At 44.1% G+C, this 27,453-nt stretch overlaps 2 protein-coding genes across 2 annotated transcripts in view; one reads left to right on the top strand and one right to left on the bottom strand.

Annotated features, from left to right (window-relative positions):
• Nucleotides 1–27,453, top strand: part of COL4A2 (collagen type IV alpha 2 chain) — a 191,437-nt gene that overhangs the window by 46,281 nt on the left and 117,703 nt on the right. The window contains exons 5-6 of the mRNA XM_080997344.1: nucleotides 22,447–22,581; nucleotides 22,661–22,705. Coding sequence (XP_080853470.1) covers nucleotides 22,447–22,581; nucleotides 22,661–22,705 — 180 coding nt within the window. The remainder of the gene's footprint in view (nucleotides 1–22,446; nucleotides 22,582–22,660; nucleotides 22,706–27,453) is intronic.
• On the bottom strand, nucleotides 17,202–20,211 carry LOC308472479 (tigger transposable element-derived protein 1-like). The gene is made up of 2 exons (XM_080997417.1): nucleotides 19,637–20,211; nucleotides 17,202–19,140 (listed from the first exon to the last, which is right to left on the bottom strand). Exon 2 carries the CDS (start codon nucleotides 18,910–18,912, stop codon nucleotides 17,239–17,241), a length of 1,674 nt encoding a protein of 557 aa, XP_080853543.1. The 5' UTR covers nucleotides 18,913–19,140; nucleotides 19,637–20,211; the 3' UTR covers nucleotides 17,202–17,238.

Consider the following 27,453-nt stretch of genomic DNA (forward strand, 5'->3'; position numbering starts at 1 on the left):
TTAAATTGTTGACATTGCTGAAGCAGAACATAATTTACAAATTAGGAAGCTAAAGTAAAGCAGGAAATTCCAGAGAAAGAATTTCACATTTGCTAGTAAACAGAGAACAAACTGAAGTCCTAATGGAAATAAATGATAATTTGATTATCTAGCTGGCTTAAATACTGCTTTCATTGTCCTAGAAAACGAAAGGGCAGACTGTTGAATCAATAGCTACCTAAGGGCCGCCCTGACACATGCACTGCAATGAAATGAAATGAAAATGTTATGCACAAATTAATTAAATAACCGTATTAATAAAACTATTAAATGTTAACACAATTAGTTACAAGTTACAATTTCACCCGAAAGGGTTCCCAACGAACCATCCTTTTGGGGAACAGGCAGGGCAAAGCAGAATATCTAAGTGCACATGAGCACAGTGTGACCTTTTGTCCTCGACAGCTTCACCCCTGTTCTTTTAATTATTCCAGTGACCTGAAATGCTTTATACTGTGATGCCAATAAAGGTATTTGATTTGATTTGATTAGTTATAAGTTAAATATAATTGAATGTGTGTGACATGCACAAATGATCACACTAAAACCCAAAGCAAAGTTGAAACTACTTCATGAAATTGCCCTATGTCTGCAAAAGGCAGAGCTGCTGGAAATGTTAAAGTTAACATTTAAGGACTCCTGAAAGACAGGCATATGTCACAAGAATCCTATGTAGGCCTGTTTAGAAACAAGCCTCACTGGGTGCAATTGGACACATGGCAGCCTCCTCTTCCTGTAAATGGGAGTTCTGTTGTGAAAGAACCACCATGGTTGTCTCTTCAGTCTCTCCCTCCCCTCCCCACCCCCAGCAATAGGGGATTATAGAGTGGCTTGCTTACAGATCCCTGAAAGTCCCATATTCTGCTCTGGCAACCATCTATGCAACCTGGTATGTGCTGCACTATCAAGGGCTCCTTCATTTGTGCCCCCATGTAAGATGGCCTTTCCCTACTCAGAAGAGCCTTCAGTGGTTGATGCAGCTCCTGGGAACGGCTACTCTCAGTTGACCATGGAGGGAGGGAGGAGCCCCATGAGATGACCTTTCTCCAGAGCTGATTGGGTGGCCCTGTGGCAGCTATCTTTATAAAGGAATCTTACTCATCCACCCAATAAATTGTTACTATATTGCACTGGATAGCTCAGTTGGTTAGAACATGGTCTAATAACGCCAAGGTTGCAGGTTCAGCCCCCATATAGGACAGCTGCATATTCCTGCATTGCTGGGGTTGGACTAGATTATCCTCAGGGTCCCTTCCAGCTTTACAATTCTATAATTTTATATACTAATTCAAGTTAGTTGCATAATACTCAGCAGTCCTACTTGTAATCTCAATTTTATAATAATATTTTAAATTGTATTTTTAGCCATTTTAATTATTTAATCAGGGTTTTGGTAAGAACAGAATGTTACAGATTTTCATACCACTGTCATGTAAGCTACATTTGTGGTTCCAAAGATGCTAAACAAATTTTATAAATGGTGTTGTTTGTGGATGTACTCTGCAGATTTAAAAACACATTAATGAGATTTACAGAAGAATTCTTGCCTAAGTTACTTTGACCTTATCCTGCTCTGTAGACTTTTTTCTTGCTGCAATTTGGACCAATTCTTTTGGGATCAAGCCATCAAGTCTCTCATGCTCTTTGACTTCATTTTAACTATGAATGGCACATTCTTTGAACACTTACAACAGGATTCTATACAGTGTGGATGTGGGATAAGCATGTGAAATAGAGGGAAAATATTGAAATGTTATTCCCTGTCGGTCCAGTCATACATTCTCAATTCCATTTTCCATGCTATTCCTTAGCTGGTTTATCATAAGAGGTTTTCTAGCTATGATAAATTAAACCCCACTTTGGAATAGGAATGGGCTTTCTACAGGGTACAGGGAGGTTGGATACCCAGTTCCACAGCTGTAGACATAAATGTAAAATCTGTTTCCATTTTGACTATGTCCCTGAACCACTGACGTAACTGCTGCGTGGAATTATTTGAGAGTCGTAATTTGACACCAAGGACTAAATCTCAATTGAGCAATAAAAGTTCAGTGAAAACTAATTCCACCTTCTTGGGACAGGAAGGTGCTTACTCTTCTTCACTTATTGACTGCATTCAGATGACATGTCGAACCGGAGGGGATGAGAATTTGCCCCACATGCATACACTCTGGCAGAACTTAAGGAAAACAAGGGAAGATGTCTGCTTTGGCCGCAGCAACACACGCCTTTGTTGCATCCCCCTTGGTCTACTGCCTTGCGCCCTGTATGGGGCTGCCTCAGAAAAGGGCTCTGCGACTTTGTGGGGCTCCCAGAACTGCAGCCAGGCTGGAGAGCAGGCTGGCCAGAGACAGCAGGCAACTGGTGGCTGTCTGCTTCCTGGCACAATGCAAAGTGTGGCTTATCACCTATAAAGCCCAATGTGCCATCGGAAAGACCATATTCCTTCATAAGAACTTGCCCGGGCTCTGATTGCTTCTAGGCAAGCCCTTCTCTTGGTCCTGCCATCCTCACAGGCATGCTGGAGGGGGGGGGGAGTGGGAGAGGGCCTTCTCAGTGGTAGCTGCTCCCAGGCAACTTTGGAACTCCCTGCCTAGGGAAGCCAGACTGGCTCCCGCCTTGCTGTCCTTCTGCCAGCAGGTGAAGATCTTCTTGTTCCAGCAGGCTCCGGTTCCAGTTGGGGAACTGACCGCTTTTGGTGACTGCTGGTGGCGTGCTGTTTTTGTTGTGCTTGCTAGTTTTAAATAGATCATAGGCATATATATGTGTATGGTTTCAATTTTATTAATGTTTCATTGTTTTTTAAAGATTGTCTCCCCCCCCCCCCCATATTTTTAACTATTCTTATTTTATCTGTAAGCTGTCTTGAGTCCCTTTCAGGGAAAAAGGAAGTATAGAAATATTTATTTACAGTGGTGCCTTGCAAGACGAAATTAATTCGTTCCGCGAGTTTTTTCGTCTTGCGGTTTTTTTCGTCTTGCGAAGCACGGTGTCGGGAAAGTTTTGGAAAAGCTTCAAAGATCACCAAAGTCTTTAAAAACCTCAAAAAAAGGCTACCACACCGCGTTCTATGAGTTGCTCCTCGAAGTCAAGTCGCAACTGTATTAACGGTGTTAAGAAAAAGGAAGCAAACAAGGTCTTGGTTGACCACAAACTTGACATGAGCCAACAGTGTGATGCGGCAGCTAAAAAAGCCAATGCAATTCTGGGCTGCATCAATAGGAGTATAGCATCTAGATCAAGGGAAGTAATAGTGCCACTGTATTCTGCTCTGGTCAGACCTCACCTGGAGTACTGTGTCCAGTTCTGGGCACCACAGTTCAAGAAGGACACTGACAAACTGGAACGTGTCCAGAGGAGGGCAACCAAAATGGTCAAAGGCCTGGAAACGATGCCTTCTGAGGAACGGCTAAGGGAGCTGGGCATGTTTAGCCTGGAGAAGAGGGGGTTAAGGGGTGATATGATAGCCATGTTCCAATATATAAAAGGATGTCACATAGAGGAGGGAGAAAGGTTGTTTTCTGCTGCTCCAGAGAAGCGGACACGGAGCAATGGATCCAAACTACAAGAAAGAAGATTCCACCTAAACATTAGGAAGAACTTCCTGACAGTAAGAGCTGTCCGACTCTTCGTGTTCCCATGGACCAGAGCACTCCAGGCACTTCTGTCTTCCACTGCCTCCCGCAGTTTGGTCAAACTCATGCTGGTAGCTTCGAGAACACTGTCCAACCATCTCGTCCTCTGTCGTCCCCTTCTCCTTGTGCCCTCCATCTTTCCCAACATCAAGGTCTTTTCCAGGGAGTCTTCTCTTCTCATGAGGTGGCCAAAGTATATGCCTGTTGTCTTTGTCCAGGAGTTTTCTTGGCAGGGATACTGGAGTGGCTTGCCGGTTCCTCCTCCAGGTGGATCACGTTTGGTCAAAACTCTCCACTATGACCTGTTCATCTTGGCATAGTTCATAGCTTCTCTGAGTTATTCAAGCCCCTTTGCCAGGGCAAGGCAGTGATCCATGAAGGGGAATATGGGGGACCAAGAGATAAAAACAGTTCTTGCTCTCTACTTATTTCCCCTTCACTTGCTCCTCTGTCTCAAGCATTTGAACCATGTTCTCCCACATCTGAAAATTCAGCACCGTATTTCTTGAATGTGTTTAGGTAATTACGGGTGTACTGTTCTTTCAAAGACTTTTGTAAAAAACAAAATAAATAAATCTTATATTGTTTATTAGGCAACAACAGAGTTTACAGCATTTCATTTGTTAATTTTGGGCCTACTGGTGTGACTATACATACAGCTCTCAGAAGGCAAATATTTCTTGAACAAGCAATGCCTGCCATGAAAGTGAATTCCTTCTCATTGGGGGAGAGGAATGCCTACTTGCATCGCTTACTGGGGCTGATTTTGTCCTTACCATCCATGGTCATAGCATTGCTCAAAGTTCTGCTGCCAAGAGCACGTCATATTCCTGTAAACATTTGAAGAGAGCTCAAATCTCTTTAGAGAAGCTCCCCTGCTGACTGTGTTTTGCTCTGTCAGGAGATGTTTTATAGCTCCAGATTCATAAATGTGTCAGAGGACACCATGATTGTTTTTTGCAGAGCAGATTTCTAACACCTTCCCCAATTGCTCATACATCATAACTGAGAATAGTAGCTCTTTCTCACTTTTTTGCTGAAGGCTGGAAACGTAATACGTTGTTATTAACTTATGTGTTAATCACACCCCAGTCCTGCCTCATCCATTCACCATCAGCGCAATGTTTTTTCTTTCCATGGTTATTGAAGCCCATTCTCTCAGAAACCCATAAAGAGGAACCTGCATAGCAGGCGAAGGAGGGGCACAGAGGCACGGGAGAAGCGGGGTGGAAATGCCGAGCAGTCAGGGGAAAACCCAGTCTGTGCTGTTTAGCCACAGTTTTTGTCAAGACTGACACTTGCAATGGGGCTGGTGACTTGAGGACATGTTTGGGACTTTTTTGAGTGGGGCAGACTCCACTAAATTTTACAAATGCTCCCCTTTTGTGATTTTGGGGAGCCTGTAAAGAGGAATAATACTTTCCCCCTCTTAGGAGGGGGTGGAAGCAATAGCCATACGCTCAGTAAGCTCAAGTGCTTCAGCTACAATAGCAGCCACTTTCCCATGCTCCTCCTCAACCACAGCTCCACTGCACCCTCCTGGCCACCCAGAGTGAAGGCAAGGTGGTACAGGAAAGGTTGGCCATGTTCATCTTTGGTGACACTGCCCAAATTCCAGAAGTAAATGGCTATTTAGTATGGTGATGCCACAATATTCACCCTGTGTTCACTGATTGGCTGTTGTGAGGAGGAAGCGGCTGTAGTGAATAATATACATTATTGCTGAAGTGCTTAGAAGTGCAAAAAAGGTGAACTTTGAGTGTCTTAATAGATAATATTTTCCACCCAAAGATCAGAATATTTAGTGCAGCCCTAATGAAGTGATATGGGAATTGCTTGCAATTGGAACACACAATGACTTGATTGGCAGGAATTTAGGTAGCAGGAAGAGAATAACTTTTTGAAACCTGTGAGATAGTTTTTATTGACAAGTGATATAAAAATCTAATAACTAGCCAGCTGAGCAAGCAGCCTGATGAGAGCAAGTACAGCCAAGAGCTGACTTCTACTGGGACTTCAGTGCCTTGGTGCAAGGAGTGAAACATTTGGCTAGGGATTACTAGTTTTTTGTGTTCATGAAAAGCAGAGGTAAAGGTAGATGGTAGAAAAAGTGAGTCATAACAACATTACTGAGAGCCTAACATGTATTGGGACAGTAGCAACATTCCTGTAGTTGAGCCACAACATTTCTTCTGGTTCCATTGTTTCGAAAACAAAACATCATTACGTTAGTTGTGGCTGTTTGAGAGCTCTGGAAATGTAGGCAATCCAGTGCATGTTAGCAGGAAAAAAAGCTGACAGCATTATTTTGTCACAGCTGTTATTTGTAAGTAACTGAACAGGAGGCAGAATGGTGCATGACTGAAAATAATCTGGACAATTATATCCAATGGTTGTGAATGAATAGCCTGTTTGTGTGAAAACGGAAGGAGGAGTATGTTGGAATGGGGTAGGAGAGTTTATACAATTGGCTCTGTATTTCATGTCCCATAATTTAAATATGGATATTATGTCTCATCTGTTGTGAAGATATTTGGTGTACTTTCTTGAGAAATGTTTAGATTCTACTGATTCCATGTACAATATTGTGCTATATATTTATACAAATTCTAAATGCTAGCGATTTCTAAAGCAGACGTTACTTGATCTCCTAAAATGCTTTATACACTAATCTTAAACAAATTATGTAAAAGCCATCTCTGCTGAAACCAACAGCACAGTCCTTACCACACCTACTCAGAAGAAATTCAGTGGGGCTTACTCTCAAGTAGGTTGAGTTATGATTGCAGCCTAAAGTATTTTCACAAAGTGCATTTAAGATTATAGTTTGTCTCCCATCAGCACCCCAGACACAATGTTTGGTTAATGCTTTGGAACTTTGATCAAAAATGGGTTATTTTTAAAATTCACATTTTATTCAGCAAGACATTATTTGCCATGGCCTCTTTTTAGCGTGACTTTTACAAGTTCGTTGTTATTAGTATGAGTTGGCTCTTCTTGTATAATAATCGTTGCTGATGAAAGTGTTACTGAAAGGCATTCAAGGAAGAAAATAATAAAATGGATCATGTATAATGAAAATCGTTATTACAAGTTATATGCAACTGGCTAAATTTCTGGCTTATCTATGAAAGCATCCTTATGAAAGAAAGTTGCAACACAGGAAGTGAAACAGACATGCGTTCTGATATTTCTATTTTTTCAGTAACCCTTTGTCTTTCTTCACATGAAGTCTTCTGCATCTCCCCGAACACTGGGTCAAGCAAGGCCAAGCCCCACCGGCCTTGCTTAGGACACTCCTCATCCCGAGTGCAGCTGGTTTCATTTTGGGATTCAAGATTTCAGATGCTTGCATCATCCCAGTCTCTCTTTTTTCATTCAAGATGCGGAAAGACTGGCCTCTGGGGTGCCAGGTGCTGCCTCTCGCTCCGCTGACTTTGGCCGCCTCCAGCTGCAGAATGGTGGGGACTCTGCTCTGAGCTTGCATGTAGGAAATATCATCCCCTGAAGTTCTGTATGCACTGCCAGTTAGTTATGGGGAAGGAAATAGACTGAGGTCCAGCGCCGAGGGCCTTCTGGCGGTTCCCTCACTGCGAGAAGTGAGGTTACAGGGAACCAGACAGAGGGCCTTCTCGGTAGTGGCACCCTCCCCGTGGAACACCCTCCCAGCAGATGCCAATCAAATAAGCAACTATCTGACTTTTAGAAGACATCTGAAGGCAGCCCTGTTTAGGGAACTTTTTGATGTTTAATGCTGTACTTTGTTTTTAATATTTTATTGGGAGCCTCCCAGAGTGGCTGGGGAAACCCAGCCAGATGCGTGGGGTATAAATAATAAAATTATTATTATTATTATTATTATTATTATTATTATTGTCAGTCTAGTAAACAGATTCCTGGTAAACACTTCCAATTGAACTTTTTTTAAAAAAAGCATTTGATGTTTTTATTTATATTAACACACAAACACAGTTTACACCGTACGTATTGCACACTACAGCCCAATGTTCACTAAAGTACTAACACACTTCCAAATTAAAGTTATGTTTTTATAATATTTATAAAAATTCATATTATATTGCAAATTATTTAATTGTGTATGATGTAAATAATCAAATGCCACTTCATTACATTTTCTGCCCACTTTTCCTTCTGCTTCTAGTTTCCATAGACAACTTTCATTTGTACTAGCCTCTGGATTGCTCTGGGGTCTGGTTTCTTTATTTATATAGACCCCTTACTATAAAAATTACCGTATTTTTCGCTCTATAGGACACACTTTCCCCCCTCCAAAAATGAAGGGGAAATGTGTGTGCATCCTATGTAGTGAATGCAGGCTTTCGCTGAAGCCTGGAGAGCGAGAGGGGTCAGTGTGCACCGACCCCTCTTGCTCTCCAGGCTTCAGGAAGCTATCCGCAAGCCTTCGGAGTGCCCCCCAGGCTCCGAAGGCTTGCGGATAGCAGGCAGCAGCCCGAATCCCGGGGAGCACAGCGCTGCGCACCCCGGGCTTTGGGCAGCTATCCGCAAGCCATCGGAGCCCGGTGGGAGTTCCTTCTGCCAAAGGCGCGCGCAGCCTCTCCCAGCTGGAGAGGTTGTGCATGGCTAAAGAGGAAGCCAAGACAGACAGACAGCGGGATAGATCCCACTGGCTGTCTTGGCTTCTTTGCTCTGGGGGGGGGGGATTCATTTTTTTCCCTTTATTTCCCTCCCAAAAAACTAGGTGTGCCCTATAGAGCAAAAAATACGGTACCTCAAAGGTAGTTTACTGATAGACATGTCAAACTTCTAAAACGTAAATTAAAAACACAAATGTCTACAGAATACAACCATGTAAAAGAAGGCTAAATTCCTTTATCAAAATATGGAGCAGTACGAGCTATCAGTTTGTCCCAGCAGATGCTCGCTGCTGAGGTCAGCAGGCCATGTGCTGCGCTGGCCCTGGAGTGTTTTCAGTGCCAGTGCCCGGGTCAGTGGCTAGCTATGCTGCAGCCGACTGCCCCGTGATTCCCAGGTGCCAGCAACCGTGGCTCTCCCCAAGTGCCCCTTGCCTTCGCCTCTTCCCACTGCCCAGCGTCACAGCAGCTCTCTGGCACGACTCCTCCGCTCTTCCGGCAATGCTCTCCTGCCTTGCCTCCTTCATCATTGCCGCCACTGCTCTCCAGGTCCCTCCTCCTGTGCAACTCTTGCATGGAGCAAACATCCACCTTGAAACGGTGTGGCAACCCTGAGTGCCTGCTACCTCTCCTCTTACAGAGTCCTCAGCTGCTTGGCAGAGACTCTCCACCTGGGTCTTGGCTCCATTGGTTTCAGGTGCTGGCCTGGCTCTTAATTGGCTTCAGATTGTAATTCATGCGCTCAATCTTGCACTCCTTTGGACAGGCTGCCCCTGTTGTTCTGCCCTCCAAATACTCCTCCTGGACCTTGGAAACAGTGTGGGCAGGAGAGTTATGTTCCTACAGGGTCCTAGCGCCCTCCTCCCTGGGTGGAGGGCTGTATGATCTCTCCTTCGCTGTGCTCCTGGTATTCCATGCCCTCATCCACCAGTTCCTCTGACACCTCTCTGTGTACCACGGGGGTGCTGAGGTCTTCTGGCCTGCTGCCCTCCTAGGGGTCACCCTTGTCCTGCCAGTCCCTCTATGCTGTCAGGTGGCTTCTCAGGAGCGAGGAGTTGGCGAGAATTGCCTCCCACCGACAACCTCCACAACTAGCAGAACGGTGCTGGGTACAACTCTGGACCTCTGCCATGGCACAGGGCTATAACGAGGACTGCGGTGTTTGGACAAGGTGAGGGATTATTTTAATCCCTAATTATCCAGGCATATTAAAATTTGATTCTGCACTACTTGAGCTCATTTATATTCTACATTTCAAAAAGGCATTTTTAATCCTTCAGAATTTGCAGGTTTTTTTGTTCCTTTTTCATGTTGTGGTATCTGTTTTGAAAGAAACAGATTTGTTTCTTTATTCATTTCCCCTCATACAACCTCTTTTTCTTTCCCATAAAATACACTACATAAAACATATGCCTTCAGATAGGCATTTTTTATTTTTCTTATCACGTCTTCCTTAATACTGTTTTTGCCATGTTTGATACAAATAAAGACAACAGTATTTCAGATGATAACATCTAGCCTACATTAGCTGCATTCTCACTAAAAAGCATCAGCAAAGCATTTTCTTGAGTAAAAGAAATATCTTATGGGTGATGTGCACCTAAAACTTGCTCAAGCACCAAGAGGGATAGCTAGAGTATGTTTGGCGAAACCTGCCTCCAATAGGCTCCTTTGGGAGGAAGGGTGGGGTATATAACAGCAGCAGCAGCAGCAGCAGCAGCAACATTTTTACCAGGCTCACCCAGCTACTGTGGGCGGCTTACAGCACGTATAAAAAATTGTAAAACATCAGACATTAAAAAAATTCCTGATACAGGGAAAATAATTTTAAAAAAATTAATGATGATAATGATAATGATGATGTAGCATGTGAACTCAGCTGGGTATTATGGCAAAACCTCCCTGTTTCTTGGAGGGACGAGACACATTTCATTTGATTTTGAGAGGGGAAGAGTTTGATGCTGTTTCTTTGGCATTTCCTTCGACAATTTGATAGTGACACAACTGCCTTTGTATAATGCTCCATTAAAATTCTTCCTGACTTGAGTAATCCTCATGGGACTATGAGAATCCTGAAAGTTTGGAATTAGTTTCATGTTTACAATTCATCTGATCTGACCATGGGTAGAAACCAAAGTGAGAATTATCCAGAAATTCAGAAGGAAAGAAATGCAGCCATCTGGTTTTCTAATCACCCCCCCCCCCCCCGGGATTTGTGCAAGTACATGTTGCTAAACAGTTTTAACAATAGGCAGTGGGAAAAACTACTCTCCACTTACTCATAAATGGAAGATTTTGCCTTTTTATAAACACTATTATGTTTACAGCACAAGTTAAATTAATCCCCTGTTCTTATTTTCTTCTTTTGTTCAGCTGAACAATAATGACGTACATAGTTTCATATTTTTATGTAACAATATTATAATACATGAACATGTTTAAACACTGAATGGCAGAGGTTTTCAGCCTTTTTGAGTCCATGGCTCCCTTGACCAACTACATTCTTTCTGCCCGTGACACCCCTGACCATCATTCGAGGCACCCCAGGGTGCCATGACATACTGGTTGAAAACCACTGCTGTATGGCCATCTTGGTTTCCAGTTGCTCTGCCAACCTCAGGTGATTCTCAAGGCACTGATATGGCCTGTCCCAGCCTGTTGGCTTCCTCCTCAGGCTTGTCAGCAGGAAACTCCTTGAGCTCCTCTAACCCATTGTCCTGACCCAGCCAGCCCCTCCAAGATGTCTCCTGGGGACTCAGGACACTAAATAGGATTTGAAAGTCAAGCCTAGTCTCAGCAATATAAGAGCTGGAAAATACTTCCAAATATCTAGAAAGTTTATTCTGTTGCTGAGCTGTTACTAAACAAAGCTGTCTTGTTATTTAAATCCTTAGGTCTTGGACAATCTCTTTGGTCTTGGGCAATTACTTTTCTGACTGTAGCCGTATTTGGACATTCATCCTCCTTGCATGTCAACAGGTCTGCAGAGGAGAGCAGGATGCCTTTCTAAGCCCTGCCTGATCTGGCACATCACTTTGACCATGCTAACAGCCCTCTGTGAATGTGCGATCAAAGATCTGGAGATGGGAGCCTCATTGAATCTCCCTGCATGATTTGGAATCCTGGCTGGTTCTACACTGCATGGAGAGCCTCCACAAGTACAAGAGGTTTTCCACGCCTGGCCTTCGTCCTCCATACATGAATGGAGGCGTGGCAGAATGTGATGGTGGGAGTAGGATCAGCAAGCAGAGCCCCAAACTCCCTCCATGGAATTCTAATTACATGAAAGGAGAATATAAATGGGTCTTATTTGCAGGTCTCTCTCTCTCTCTCTCATCCATCCATCCATCCATCCATCCAACATGCTTGCTGGGGAAAATAATCTCCTGACAGTTAACTCTGCCACCTTTGAGAATGTGGCATAACTGAATCCAGTCTTCGCTATTACATAGACATGTTCAACATGAATAGGTCATATAGCACCAGTTCTGCCTGAATGCTTCCAAGCCCAAATCAAAGGGTTGCTTTAGCCTGTGAAGCTTTCTATGGCTCAGGACCGCAATATCTTCTGGAGCGCCTCTCCTGATATGCACCCACGCAGACCCTGAGATCTTATTCTGAGGTCTTTCTCCAGGTTCCTCCTGTGCAGGAGGCTAACAGAGTGGTGACACTGGAGTGGGACTTTTATGTTGTGACTCCCTGTCAGTGGAATGCTCTCCCTTCATTTATATTTTTTCAGTGCCCAGTAAATTTTGATAGATAATGTTTTGTTAATAGTGTCTTGCCCGAGCTTCCTGTGGCTGTTATGGGGTTTTTTCTAATTCACCTGTCTGGGATGGGAGCCAGTTTTGCATTGTCTCCAGTCCTTTCTGGAGGGGCAAGTTCAGAAGGAGGTACTGGGGGTGACACTTGTTCACCTCATGGCCATGGGCATGTGGGGCCCCTCAGGCTTGTTCTCCATGCTATTTTATACCTAAAACCACTGTGAAATGTCATCTGGAGTTTTAGGGTACAAAGCCATTAGTAAGCAGGTGACATCACAATCAAAGGAGCTGTCTCTGTTTCAGATCAGTACTGATCTCAGTAATGGATGAGCACAAACAAGTGGAAGCTTCAATACAGAGGTACTCCTGGTCAGTTGGAAGGTAGATCAGGGAATAGGGATTTGGCCTGTGTTGGACGGGGTTATACTACTCATCCAGTTCAATTTAGATGAACTCCCGGATTCTGCCCTGAACCTGGATGCAGTGGCCAGGAGTGCTTTTGTACAATTGCATCTTGTACACCAAGTGTGCCTTAGTTACATCCCAGTTGAACTACTGTAATGCGTTCTCTGTAGGGCTGCCTTTGAAAAACATTTGGAAGTTTCAGCTATTCCTGAATGCTGTGGCCAGACTCTCGACTGGGGCCGGTTACAGGGGGCATGTTACTCCCTGTAAAAACAACTTCACTGTCTGCTGGTCCATTTCCAAGCACAATTCAGAGTTCTCATTATGACCTAAAAAGCCCTAAATGGCTTGAGCCTGAGTTACCTGAAAGATTGTATTTCCTTACATGAAACTGCCTGACTTCTAAGTTCCTCAGGTGATCACATCACATTGGTCACATCAACTTCAGAAGTACGTTGGGTGGTGACACAAAAGAGAGCCGTTTCTGTTGCTGCTCCTAGATTGCGGAATTCCTTCCCAAGAGAAATAAGATTGGCTGCTTAAATAGTGTCTGTTAAATTCTTGAAGATTGTTCCCAGCATGTACTGTTTAAACAGAAGTAATGAAATTATTCCTTATAGAAACTGCACAGTTCATGTCTGAGATTCTTGTCTAAGATTCCAAGTTTGACCACAAGCATAGTGTGGAAATTTCAGTGATCAGTAGCTTTGAAGGAAAATTATGTTCTCATAATGTTTTTAAACAACAACCAAAAAGAACAGATGTTGTTACTGGTGTCTTTAACGCCTCCTGAAAGAAAACATCTGTGTTAAACTTCCTGAACATTCTCGGTCTTGAGAACAACTCCCACACAGCCTGAAAAGGAAGCCATGAGCTGGCCATGCAGTTTTCACTCTTTCCTATGGAGTGTTTTAATGCAGGATACTGGTGCCAGATACTGTCTTTTCTTTAAGAGCTTAATGAACCAAGCAGCATTTATGTATTTGAAAATTTATAACCCACTTTTCTTTATGAGCTAGATTAAAAGCCACTCCCCAGAAAAAGGTCACTGAAAGCATTTGAACTCGGATATCAAGCGCTGATTTTTTAAAAGTGGCAAGTGGTGTGCCTTAGTGTTCTGTCTGGGGCCTCTTTTTTTTTTTAAAAAAATAATGTTTATTAAAGTTTCAAAGGGGGAAAAAAATCACATTAATAAAAAAAATTAACAGTAAAAAGGAAGAATACAAAGTAGAAAAAAAAGGAAAAAACAGTTTAAAACAATTCCATCTTTCCCTCACTTCTTTTACGTTTACTTGTTTCCCGGACCTCCTCATACCTCCCTCTTTTGTATTCCAATTCAATTTGTTAATCCAACAATTCCTTTCCCTCCTTTTTAATCCTAATCCTTAATCTTGATATATTGTAACATTAGATTTTTACATATTAAAAACCAATTTTTCCATATTCTTTTGTACCTATACAGCTAGAAACCACTTAACTTCAATCCAACATCATTCTAACATTCATTAATTTTGCAATATTTCTGTAAATAGTCTTTAAATTTCTTCCAATCTTCTTCCACCAACTCTTCTCCCTGGTCACGGATTCTGCCAGTCATTTCTGCCAATTCCATATAGTCCATTAATTTCATCTGCCATTCCTCCAGTGTGGGTAAATCTTGTGTCTTCCAATGCTTTGCAATGAGTATTCTTGCTGCTGTTGTAGCATACATAAAGAAAGTTCTGTCCTTTTTTAACACCGATTGGCCGACTATGCCCAGGAGAAAGGCCTCTGGTTTCTTCAAGAAGGTATATTTAAATACCTTTTTTAGTTCATTATATATCATCTCCCAGAAAGCCTTAATCTTTGGGCACGTCCACCAAAGGTGAAAAAATGTACCTTCAGTTTCTTTACATTTCCAACATTTATTATCAGGCAAATGGTAGATTTTTGCAAGCTTAACTGGGGTTATGTACCACCTGTATATCATTTTCATAATATTTTCTCTTAAGGCATTACATGCCGTAAATTCCATACCTGTGGTCCACAACTGTTCCCAGTCAGCAAACATAATATTATGTCCAATGTCTTGTGCCCATTTAATCATAGCAGATTTCACCGTTTCATCCTGAGTATTCCATTTCAACAGCAAGTTATACATCTCTGACAAAATTTTAGTTTTGGGTTCTAACAATTCTGTTTCTAATTTTGATTTTTCCACCTGGAAGCCGATTTTCCTGTCTGGGGCCTCTTGTTGTGGCCCCTTAGCAGAGCCAGATTAACTGTCCAGAAAGGGTTGCTAATGGGGTATCAGCAGAAGTGGGCCCAAGGCACTGTGTGCCACAAAGTCTACTTGGGCGTTCATTTTAAACGCTAGATAAATTAGCACCTCCAGGCTCCAAATCCTGTAGCTCTATGCAGGGCTGAAGAACCAGCTGTAGCTCCCTCTTCTCATGACTGAGTTTCACCTCCAAGGGCCTCATCCGCTCCATTACCAGGCCCAGGCAGAGCAGGCATGCCATGGCTGCCAACAGAGTTAGCATCCTGTTCTCTGCCATTGCCGCAGAGGCCGTGTGTGTTCTGTAGTTGTGTTTCAACTTGCCCTGTATCTCTTTTGACCAATAACATTTCCCTTTCACCTGTTTTGGGTTGAGGTAGCCTAAGGTAACAGTTAGGTCCTCTTGCTCCCTCGTCACATCTCTGAAGCCACCCATTTGTTACCCTTTCAGGGAAGCTTTTAATGTTTAACTGACTATTGTATTTTAATATTCTGTTGGAAGCCGCCCAGAGTGGCTGGGGAAACCCAGCCAGATGGGCGGGGTATAAATAATTTGTTGTTGTTGTTGTTGTTATTATTATTATTATTATCATTATTTGGTTCCTGTAGAATAGTTTGGTAATTAGGCAAGTTACTCAATAAATTTAGGTGAGAATATTGGGAAAACATGCATGAGTGATAGTTGTAAATCCTATCTAGACAAGTGGCTTGACTAAATTTTTGTAAACCGAAGGAGATGCACACATATGCTTCCTCTTGCCAGGTATGAAAGAGGACCCCATATATTCACAGAGGTCCAGCTGCCATAGATGACAATGGGGAGGCCCAGGTGCCTGCTGGACTCAGGATTGGGGCCAGTGATTCTAATATACACAAGAATAATCCTAAACCAAGATTTTTAAGAGTAATGCTGTATTTTATAAACAAATAGTATACCGTATGTTATATTTTTCATCATTCTACTATTGTGATCTTTTGAAACTATTTTATGTGACTTGTGATGTGAAAATTAAGATAAAAAATACTTAAAATATTCAAATTGGTGACATTATATGGTGACATGATTATTTTCCAAAAGATGAAATAGTCTGGGGAAGCATCTGATAAATTAATTTGAATCATGAGAAAGGAGAGGCCTCTTCAGTTGTTTGGATGACTGTCTAATTTACTGCTCACAAACAAGAACATGACTTTTGGGAACTCAGTAGAGAGAATTCCTTAGCAGGCACTTTTATGAGGATTTAATGTTAATTTTGACCTTATTTGCAATTTTAAAAATCATTCTAAGGGCTGAATCACCTCCCTGGAATTAGTTTAATTTCCTGGGAGTAAATGTCATATGTCTGTATGACTCATTTTAAATGAACAGTAAATTACATGACCATTAGACTAAACATGGTGAGATTTTCTTCTTTAGCATTTTAGAAAAATAAATTTGAATTTGCCTTTATTTTTCATGTACAGTGGTACTTCTACTTACGAACTTAATTTGTTCTGGAGGTCCATTCTTAACCTGAAACTGTTCTTAACTAGAGAACAGAACATTCTTTTAATAATGGGGCCTCTTGCTGCTGCTGCGCCGCTGGCACACGATTTCCGTTCTCATCCTGGGGCAAAGTTCTCAACTCAAGGTAACTCTTCCAGGTTAGCGGAGTTTGTAACCTGAAGCGTTTGTAACCTGAGGCATTTATAACTCAAGGTATAAGCTTTAATTTCTGGCAGCGAATGAATGCAGCAGTGTCTAAAGGGTCCAACATATTAATTAGAGCAGCAAAAGAGACAAATTCTGGACTCCTTTCCACATATCACCATGCTTAGTATCAAACTGTTTCTTGATCATCCCTAGACCCTCATTATGCAAGGGGGGGTATGCTATCCCTCTACCTTATGGTCTTATGCTCATCCAGCCCAGAAGGGAAGGGAAACCCAAACTACCCAAACGCAGCAAATCAGTAGGAAAAGTGGCAGGCATGCCAACCCCACCCCTAGAAACTCCACTAGTGCACCTCAACATGGCAAAACCCCAAATGCACAGAGACGGAGGGAGCCAGCCACTCAGGAGGCAGCACCGCAGAAAGAGACAGCCAGGCCAGGGACCTCTAGGGGAGCCTGTGGCCTTGTCTGCTGAAGCACAAAACACACACCTAAGAGTGTGGAGCAACTCCCCTTGCATTTGGGACCTTTAAGTTTAGAGAAAAGGCAAGTAAGAGGCAACATGGTAGAAGTTTATACAGTGGTGCCTCGCAAGACGAAATTAATTCGTTCAGCGAGTTTTTTCGTCTAGCGAATTTTTCGTCTTGCGAAGCACGAAATCCCATAGGAATGCATTGAAATCAAATTAATACGTTCCTATGGTCAAAAAAAGTCCAAACAAAGCCAAATTTGGTACAACAAGAGTTTATTAAGTGCTCTTTAAAGTCACACATACTGTAAAGAGCATTTCAAAAACTGAAGGAACAATAAATTAAGTTTCTAAACATGACAGGAAAAACATTTAAAAATCAACAAAGTGTACATTACATTTTCTAAGACTCTGGGGGACCACTCGAAGAAGGTTCCTCTTCCACTCTTTGCTTCTTGTTGAAGAACCTGTCCATGGTCTGCTGCTTCATCCGCCTTTTCAGCACCTCCCTGAAAGGCGACATGACCGTCGTATCAAAAGTGTTCGCAAGGTCATGTGCCACGTGCTTGTTAGGGTAGTTCCGCTCTGCAAAAGCCTGCACATCCTTCCACTTCATGCAAATGTCCCTCAGTTCTTTGGAGGACAGCCATTCCTCAGTTGCTTCCTCCTCTTCCAGCGAGGCCTGCTCCTGCGCAGCCTCTGCCTGCAGTTCGACCAGCTCCTGGGTGGTCAGCTCGTGGTCGTGCTCCTCCACCAGCTCGCAGACGTCCTCCTTTGTGACCTCCAGGCCCATGGTCCTCCCCAAGGCAACAATGTCCTGCACCACTGTTGACTCTGGTGCATCAGAGTCACTTGATGCAACACAGTCCGGCCACAGGCTGCGCCAAGCGCAATTCAAATTTCTCTGGCTGATCCCTTTCCAGGCCGTGGTGATCATCTTCAAGCAGGTGATGATGTCGAAGTGGTCCTTCCAGAATTCCCGCAGGGTGATGGTGGTGCAATCAGTCACCTCGAAGCATCGCCTGAAAAGCTCCTTGGTGTAGAGTTTTTTGAAATTGGCGATGACCTGCTGATCCATCGGCTGGAGCAGTGGCGTGGTGTTAGGCAGCAGGAACATGATGCTGATGAAGCTGAACTCCTCCAACAAGTCCTCCTCAAGACCTTTAGGATGAGCAGGAGCATTGTCCATCAGAAGCAAAGCCTTCAGCGGCAGGTCGTTGTCCAGCAGGTACTGTTTGACAGCAGGGCCAAAAGCAAGATTGACCCAGTCCACAAACAGCACACGTGTGACCCAAGCCTTACTGTTGGATCGCCACATGACACTCAGCTGCTCCTTGTCGACCTTGTGTTTCTTGAAGGCCTGTGGGTTCTCCGAGTGGTACACCAGCAGGGGCTTGATCTTCAGGTCGCCGCTTGTGTTGGCACAGAAGAGCAGGGTCAGACGGTCCTTCATGGGCTTGTGGCCAGGCAACTTGGCCTCCTCCTGAGTGATGAAAGTCCTTTTGGGCATCCTCTTCCAAAACAGCCCGGTCTCGTCGCAGTTGAAGACCTGCTGTGGAACGTAGCCCTCCGTCTTCACAACCTCCAGGAACTCGGCTGCAAAGTCTTCAGCCGCAGAAACATCAGAACTGGCAGCCTCTCCATGCCTGACCACGCTGTGGATTCCAGATCTTGTCTTGAACCGGTCAAACCAGCCTCTGCTTGCCTTGAAGACTTCTGGCTCGCCTGAGGTTCCTGGCTGTTCCCGGACGAGGTCTGCGTGCAAGGCCTTGGCCTTCTCACAAATCACGGCCTCAGTCACTGTGTCCCCTGCACGCAACTTCTCGACCTCCTCCAGAACAGCTGGGCGGTTCTTCACGATCCTGGTGACTCCCTTGGCTGCATCAGTCGCAAGGATCTTCTCCCTCATCTTCAGGATGGTGCTGATGGTCGATGGGTTCCTGCCGTACTCCCTGGCGAGGTCTGTCACACGCATTCCACCGTCGTGCTTCCGGATGATCTCCTTCTTCATTTCCAGCCTCACCTTCTCCTTCTTCCTCTTGCCGGCCTCTGCAGCAGCAGTCTTCTTGGGTCCCATGGCAGCCTAGCTCCTAGCTTCGTAAACTCAGAAGAAGAAAAAAATCAGTGCTTCACACCCAAAAAATTCGAAAGCACCCAGCCACCCACCACACAGGAATTCAAACCCAGAACCAAGTCCTTGAATTCCAAACACCCAACCCAAAATCCAAAAACCCCCAAAAAAGTTTTAAAAGTTTAACTTACGAAATGGCTGCAAATCACCAAAGTCTTCAAAATCCTCAAATGGCTGCAAAAGAAGTTTTGGAAAAGCTTTAAAAATCACCAAAGTCTTCAAAAACCTCAACTGTTCCCCCAGCCACCCACCCACCACACAGAAATTGCAAACCCCTCCCCAGCTGTTGCAAACCCCTCCCCAACTGTTCCCCCAGCCACCCACCAAACAGAAATTCAAACTAAGAATTTTTTTTGAAAAAAAACAACATGGCCCAATGGTCACAGAAAATCAAAAAAATTCAGAAAAACCCACACAAGCTCCCAGATTCTTGCAAACCCCTCCCCAACTGTTCCCCCAGCCACCCACCACAAAGAAATTCAAACTCAGAATTTTTTTTAAAAAAAACAGCAGAGTGGCCCAATGGTCACAGAAAATCATAAAAATGCAGAAAAAAACACACAAGCTTCCAGATTCTTGCAAACCCCTCCCCAACACCAAGTCCTTGAATTCAAAACACCCCAACCCAAAATCCAAAAACCCCCAAAAAAGTTTTAAAAGTTTAACTTACCAAACGGCTGCAAAAGAAGTTTTGGAAAAGCTTCAAAAATCAGCAAAGTCCTCAAAAACCTCAGAAAAGGCTACCACACCGCGTGCAATGTGTTGCTCCTCGAAGTCAAGTCGCAACTGCACCTCTTCAAGCAATGCACCCTGGGTATTAACGGTTTTACGAAAAAGGAAACAAACTTGCAAGACGTTTTCGTCTTGCGAAGCAAGCCCATAGGGAAATTCGTCTTGCGAAGCAGCTCAAAAAACGGAAAACCCTTTCGTCTAGCGAGTTTTCCGTCTTGCGAGGCATTCGTCTTGCGGGGCACCACTGTAAAACTGTGTGTGGCATGAAGAAAGTGGATAGAGAAAAGTTTTTCTTCCTCTCTCATAACACTAGCACTTGTGGATGTCCAATGAAAGTGAATGTTGAAAGATTCAGGACAGATAACACAGCGCAGAGTTAAACTACGGAACTCTCCCCCACAAGAGGCAGCGATGGCCACCAGCTTGGATGGTTTTAAAAGAGAATCAGGCAGATTCATGGAGGACAAGAGGGTGACCAACTGCTATTGGCCACAGGGGAGGCAGCCATGCTTCTGGATACCAGTGGCTGGAAACTGCAGAAGGGGAGAGTTGCTCTTGTTTGTGGCTTTCCCTTTGGGGCAATTGGTTGGCCACTATGAGGACAGGAGGCTGGACCAGATGGCCCCCTGGGCAGATCCAGCAGTCCTTCCAATGTTCCTTTGAAAAGCTAGCAAGGGAATCACCATGTCCATGAATAGCCGCAACAGTTGCTTTGGCACCCATGTTATTGCAACATGCTCCTAGGAGCCCTGGGTCAAATCTCTCCTACGGGGAACATTTTGCTCCCCCACATCTGTGGAGTAGTTTGGGCTTCTGACACTGTTTAATAAATACCTGAGATGGCGGTAGAGTAACAGTAACTCTTCTCTTGTCTAAATACAACTTCCCAACACAACCTCATCAGACTTATTAATGCACACTTTCCTTTGTGCTTCAGTCCTTCTGTTCTGGTCTCATTTTTCATGCGAGACCACATGAGGCATTGCCCATGCAAGGCACTGTCTGTTTATTCAGGATCCTATTTCATTGCACAAGACATTGCTTTCCTTCCTGTAATATATGGCAACAAGAGGCAGGCTGTTGGTAACCATTTTAGGGACAAATCTTCTTGCCTAAGAGTCACAGTGACGTGGGAGCAGACTAAACTAATGCCTCCTTCCAAGCCTGACCTACTTGCCTACTAAACAGTCTTGCCCTTCAAACTGTAATGAATCTAGTGGAAGTATTCCTTAAAAGTGCATTTGTGGTTCTAGTTTTCTGGTGTTACTATTGATGTGGTTGATGAGTGCCATCTACAGGTCTATTTTAAAGATAAAACTTTCAAAATGTAAAGGATCTATTTTACTTTTTTATTTTGTATTTTTATGTTGTGACGCACCCTGTGATCTTCTGATGAAGGGTGGTTGAAATATACTCAGAGTCGCAAAGTGATTTCATGCTCTTTATTCAGCTCATAGTGGTGAGGAGGAATGAATGAAAGTCCCCTCAAAGTATCTGCTTTATATACATTATTTACACAATGGGCTGCACATGATTGGCTAATTCCGGAATTCTACTGTAAGCCAATCAGGTTGTGGATTCACTTCTATCTGGAGCATGATTGGGTGGTTCCTGCCAACCAATCATACTGCTGCATTGTTCTAGGACCAATCAGACTGCTGCCTTTTGGATCCTATTGTTCTAGGACCAATCAGACTGCTGCAGTTTGGATCCTATTCAACTCAGTACATAACAGTGGTATACAACTTTAATAATAATAATAATTTATCTGTTTTGTCATCTGTAATAAATGGCCTTAGCCCTATACACCTGAAGGAGTATCTCCACCCGCCTCATCCCACCTGGACACTGAGCTCCAGCTCCAAGGGCCTTCTGGCTCTTCCCTCCTTGCAAGAAGTGAGGTTGCAGGGAACCAGGCAAAGTGCCTTCTCGGTAGTGGCGCCTACCCTGTGGAATGCCCTCCCACCAGATGTCAATGACATGAGTAATTATATAACATTTAGGAAACATCTGAAGCTTTTTAAGGTTTAATGTCCTACTATGTTTTTATATATGCTGGAACTGCCTAGAGTGGCTGGGGCAACCCAATCAGATGGGCAGGATACAGACAGACAGAAGAATGCAGGGCAAAGTGGCGCATCTGTGCACGCGTGTGGAGCTGTTTGCACTTCTGCACATGCACAAAGCGCAATTTAGCGCTTCTGCGCATGTGTGAGCGGCAAACCTAGAAGTAACCTGTTCTGGGTTTGCCGTGGACATTCACCGGAACGGACGCTAGACAAGGCAGACATTCACGGAGGTATTACTGTATATATATAATTATATATTTAAAAACCATTCCCCAGTTAAGTGGGCTTCACAATTCTATACATGTTGCAACCTTATACAGTTACCTGGGAGTAAGTGCTATTGAATACAGTGAGACTTATTTCTAAGTAAACCCGTATGGTAATGACGCACTGGTGTGTACTGTTGAAATGCAATAGCAAAAGAGACTTCTCTAATGCTTGGTCAACAAGCAGAAATACTTCCCTAGAATAAAGTGTGAAAACTAGGGCTTCCTTGCCTTTGTTACTCATTTGCACTGCAAAATATTTGGGTGGATGTTACTGTTCAGAGGAATTAGACTTCTGTAAAAATTGCTAGCTTCTCTATTGAGAGAAGCACAGGTTTCTTCATTACTGCAGAGATCAAGTGTTGCATGCATTACCGTAGTTTCTAAAGAATTGTGTTTGTTGTGATTTTCAGGGCCAACCAGGACTTCTTGGGCAGCAGGGATTCCCAGGACCGCCTGGAGTGGGAGGTATCCCAGGACTTCCAGGGCACAAAGGATATAAAGGCGAAAGAGGCCAGCCAGGAATAACTGGACCAAAGGGAGAAGCGGTAATGATATAACTTCCATTAGGCTAACAACTGTAAAGAAAGACTGGGCTTTTTAATCATGTTTCCTTTTTCTTCTTAGGGACAAAGAGGGGTCACTGGTTTTTCTGGTGCAGATGGCATTCCTGTAAGTAGACGCTCATTTAATCTACTGAAATGAGAGGGTCTTTCTGTAAATAGTTCAGACTGCTTTCAAATTTCCATTATGAAAGATCTGCTGCCTATTGAGTTCAGTAACATGTAAAAATAGGGCCGCTTTTCTCTAAAACAACCAGGTGGTTGCCAAACATAAATTAAAAACACATCAAAAATACAGACAAAATAAAGGACTTCCTGTTTCCGGCGGTGGAAAATGGCTGATCCCACACAATCGGACTTCAGCCGTTCCGATAATTCAGGGCTGATATGGGGGTAATTAGCCCTGGCAGCCTCACCAGGGCAGGGGAGGACTGTCTCAATGACCTGCGGTCTGCCCCAGATTGCCGATGTGGCAGACGGCAGGCGCACTGGGTCACGGAGCTAGGGACGGCTGACACTCCTGCAACGCCACCCCATAGCCGGACGCATCTGTTTGGGAAAATATAAAGATTTGGAAAACAAACAGACACGCTCTGAATTGAAGAAGCTGGAAAAAACCTGCAGTATGTACAGTCTCTGGTGTAAAAGATCGAACTTCAAAGAGATCCTCATCATGACGTTTGGAATTGGTATGTAAAAAAACATTATTTTATCCTTAACATCAACAATCCGTAATGCATGCCAAGTCTCATTAAGAACTTAAATTGCTCTTCAAAAAGTGAGTTCAGATGGACTTTCATATATAATTGGGATCTACTCGCAGCCACTTCTCTTCTAAGACCGGAAATGTCTGTTAAAGACGAAAACAAAGGACAAAGGACAAAATAGCGTCTCCCACCACGTCATTATTGAATATCTGAAATACTTCCCTGATTAAGAGAAACAGGAGCTAACGGATAGTTGGTTATAAAGACTGGAAACAATATTACATATACAACTGTTTGCAAAAAGATGTTTTTTTGATTACGAGCGAGAGAGAGGGCTAAATGGATGTCTGGCAGCCCCCCTCTAGGGCCCGGAGGGGGGACTGGGAAGATTCCAAAGGCCAATTACTAACTGTCTGATATATGGCTACATTGCAAACAGTCTGTTTAAGAACAAGGAGGGTACAGAAGGTAATTTCTCTCTGTTTCTTTGATAACACCTGGACGGGAAAGATTAACGATCTGGGAGCTGCCAAAATAACAACTCTCAAAGAGCTGGACAGAACTTTGAAATTGGATGCAATTAAATGAAGCGGTGCGATGAAAAAACAGCTCAAGGAGTACAATATACGGACAAATCTGCACTCCATAGAAAAAATAATATTGGTTTTCCGACATGAGTGAGGATCGTAGAACCAGAGTCAAAATGTGGAAGGGAAAAATCGGACATGGAATTATGAATAACATTGAGGATGATGAGAGGCAGGACTATGATGTTGAATGCGCTTCGAAATTCAGACCGTGGGAAGTCAAAACAAAATTATTACAATTTGGAAGACAATTGGACCTTTTTTATTTTTTTTTTTTATTTTTATTGGATTTGATTTGATATGTTAATTGGATGTTTTTATTGGAAAATTAATAAACGCTTAAAAAAAAATACAGACAAAATAAAATGAAGGTTCTTCAAACAGCTCTTGTTTATTCACAGGCCAGAAGAGAACTGAACTGAAGGGTTCAGCCAGCCTGCTTATATAGAGCTGTTATAAAACTTACATGTATATAAAAGTTATATGTATATATAAAAGGAGTGTATGTTAGAAAAGTTCAGCAGTCCCAGGAATGCCTGCAACTCCGTCTTGTTCTTTGGGATGGGGTCCTGCTGGATAGCACAGATCTTGGATGTTGTCGGGTGAAGGCCAGAGGCGTCGATAAGATAGCCCAGGAACTCCACCTGTGGAACGGTGATCTGGCACTTCTCCTTCTTTACCTTGACCCCGGCCTCCTGGAACCTGGTCAGCACAGCGCGGAGGCGCTCGAACAGCTGCTGGTGTGAGTCTGTGGACACCAAGACATCGTCAAAATACGGTACCACGCCCGGAAGCCCTTGCAGGAGATGTTCCATAAGGCTTTGGAAGATGTGAGGAGCCACACTCACCCCGAACTGCAAATGGCGGCAACAGAATACCCCTTGGTGGCTGACGATCGTCTGGGCTTCAGCGGTGGCATTGCCGACGGGCAGTTGTTGATAGGCTTGGGCAAGGTCCAGCTTAGCGAAGACCGTACCCTCACCCAGGGAATGCAGCAGGTGTTGGACAACAGGAACCGGGTAAGAGTGCTGCTGAAGTGCCTTGTTGATTGTGCACTTGTAATCGGCGCAGATTCTCATCGACCCGTCCGGCTTGACAGGCGTGACGATGGGGGTTTCCCACTTGGCGTGGTCAACCGGCTCCAAAACTCCTTGGGCGATCAGCTTGTCCAGTTGTTTGTCCACCTTAGCCTTGAAAGCAAAAGGAACCCAGCGTGGCTTTAGCTTGATGGGGGCAACTTGTGGATCAAGGCTAAAGGAGATGGGCGTACCTGTATATTGACCCAAAGTGCCGTCAAAAACCTCAACAAAGTCTTTGATCGGACCCTCAGTCTCTGCGTTTGAGATGCAGTTGATGCTGGTGACTTTCAAGCCGAGGGAATCAAACCAGCTTGGCCGTTGAGCTTCGACCACCACCAGTCGGAGCAGGCCCGAAAAATCCTTGAAGGCGACCCGGAACTGGCCAACGCCTACCACAGGAATGTCGTTACCCTGGTAGTCTCTCAGGTGTATGCAGTGAGAGTCGAGTTGCCTTTTGGACACTCTGGGTACAAGTCTTTTGATGGTGCTCCAAGACACGATGGATAGGGCAGGCGCGGTGTCGATCTCCATGTCACACGGAGTTCCTTCAATGAGCACAGTGACGTTCAGCTTGTGTCGCGTAGGCGAGTTGGTTTGGCCAATCGTGGTTCCGGATGGGCAATGGCAGTTGGTGAGAGCGAAACAGCTTTCCTTGGCGGACTGGAGTGAAGACTTGGACTTGCGACACGGTGAAGGGGGGGTGTTGTACGGAGCCGATCAGCAGACCTTAGTGATGTGGCCCCTTCTGGAACATTTCCGACAGATGGCATCTCTGAATCGACACTTGGCACGGGAATGGTTGCCTCCACAGCTGGCACATTCCAATTGGCCCTTGGACTTCTTTTGGAACTTCCCGCACTCCCGCTTCGTCTGGTGCACGTCATCGTCTTCACTGGAGGATGCCTCGTCACTGCTGGCCTCTTCATGATGCACTGGAACTGGCTTCCTAGCAAGACGCAGGCTGCTGGCCTTGCGGATCTCCTGGGCGGAGAGTGCAGCAGCTTCCAAGGCCGCGGCCTCCTCAATGGCCTTCTGCAGCGTGAGGTCTGGCTTGGCAAGGAGACGTTGTTGCAGATGGATGTCCCGTACCCCACAGACGATTGATCCATCAGGGCATCGTCTAAGTCTCGGAACTCGCAGTGCATTGCAGCCTGTCGGAGGGTGGCGGTATAGTTGTTAATTGACTCTCCCTCTGCCTGGTTCCGGTGGTAGAACACATGACGGGCAGCAATCTTGGAATGCTTTGGCGTGTAGTGGTTGTGGAGCTTCTCTTGAATCGTGTCCCATGGCGCTGCCTGGACTGCTTGAGGCGCAACCAATGCTCAGGCCGTCTCGAACACCTTGGGCCCACAGAGGCTGAGGAATAGGCCCCGCTTACTCTCCTCTGACACTTCTGTCAGCTTGTTGGCTTGGAGGTAGCAGTCGAACTGAGCAAGGTCAGAGTCCCATGATTCAGAGGCTGGGGCAAATGGCAATAGAGGCACGAGTGAAGCCATGGTTCCGATGCCGACGTAGAGGGCGATGGATGGAACACAGTGCTCTAGCCAGATCGGTCAGCTCTGAATTGGTTCTGTTCAGTGATTTCGCTCAGTGTTTCAGCTCAGTGATTCAGCTCCATCCTCATCGCCAGTGTTAAGTTGTGGGTGAACATATCAGACGGCACAGCAGTTCTTCAAACAGCTCTTGTTTATTCACAGACCACAACAGAACTGAACTGAAGGGTTGAGCCAGCCTGCTTATATAGAGCTCCACTACAACGCAACTGTAACCACTTTCTGTAACTATCCAATCACTGAACGTCACTTTCAATCCCTTATTTGCATATGTGGACCTGACTGAAAACTATCTACAGTATCCCCCTTCTGGCCCAGGGTGAGAACTTCAGTACATAACAGAAATAGAATAGTAAAAGTTTAAACAGATAGTAATATAAAACTAAATATTAATTTAAAACAGTAGATTCTGTAGTAAAAGCTAACTGGATTTTTTTTTTTAAGTTCCATGGATCTCCACCAGTTTCACAGTCCACCCCCTGTCTCTCCTGCCTACCTGCCTAATTTCACAGAGAGAAGGTATACAAGCCATTCTACGAAATAAAAATCAATCTTTTGTGCTATAGATAGTGACTGTTTTAGAGGATATTTAAAGTGCAAATAACCTTGGGCAAATGACGAAGGCTTGTGAATCTACCTTTCACCAAATTCTGAACATGAGAAATTAATGAGGAGGCATTATTGTCAAAGTAAAACTTGGTTTGAACTTTCTAATTAACAATGTGTTGTATAAAATAATAAACAAAGAAGTTTTACTCCTATGCTCTTTTCCAGAACTACCCAGGCATGTATCCCAGAACTGGCTTCCTCCATACTGATTTCCCCTGATTTTAGAGATTCTTGACACAAAATCTCTCAAGCCCAATTTTAAATATGGATCCAGACAGTCAAAAAGAACTTACCCATGCTATGTACCACACACCAAGCAGGT

Source organism: Podarcis pityusensis, assembly GCF_964106645.2.
Source record: "Podarcis pityusensis genome assembly, chromosome: 3".
NCBI classification, from domain to species: domain Eukaryota; kingdom Metazoa; phylum Chordata; class Lepidosauria; order Squamata; family Lacertidae; genus Podarcis; species Podarcis pityusensis.

Excerpts from the sequence above, each read along its gene's own strand:
- LOC308472479 (XM_080997417.1), bottom strand. The coding sequence starts at position 18,912 with ATGGGACCCAAGAAGACTGCTGCTGCAGAGGCCGGCAAGAGGAAGAAG.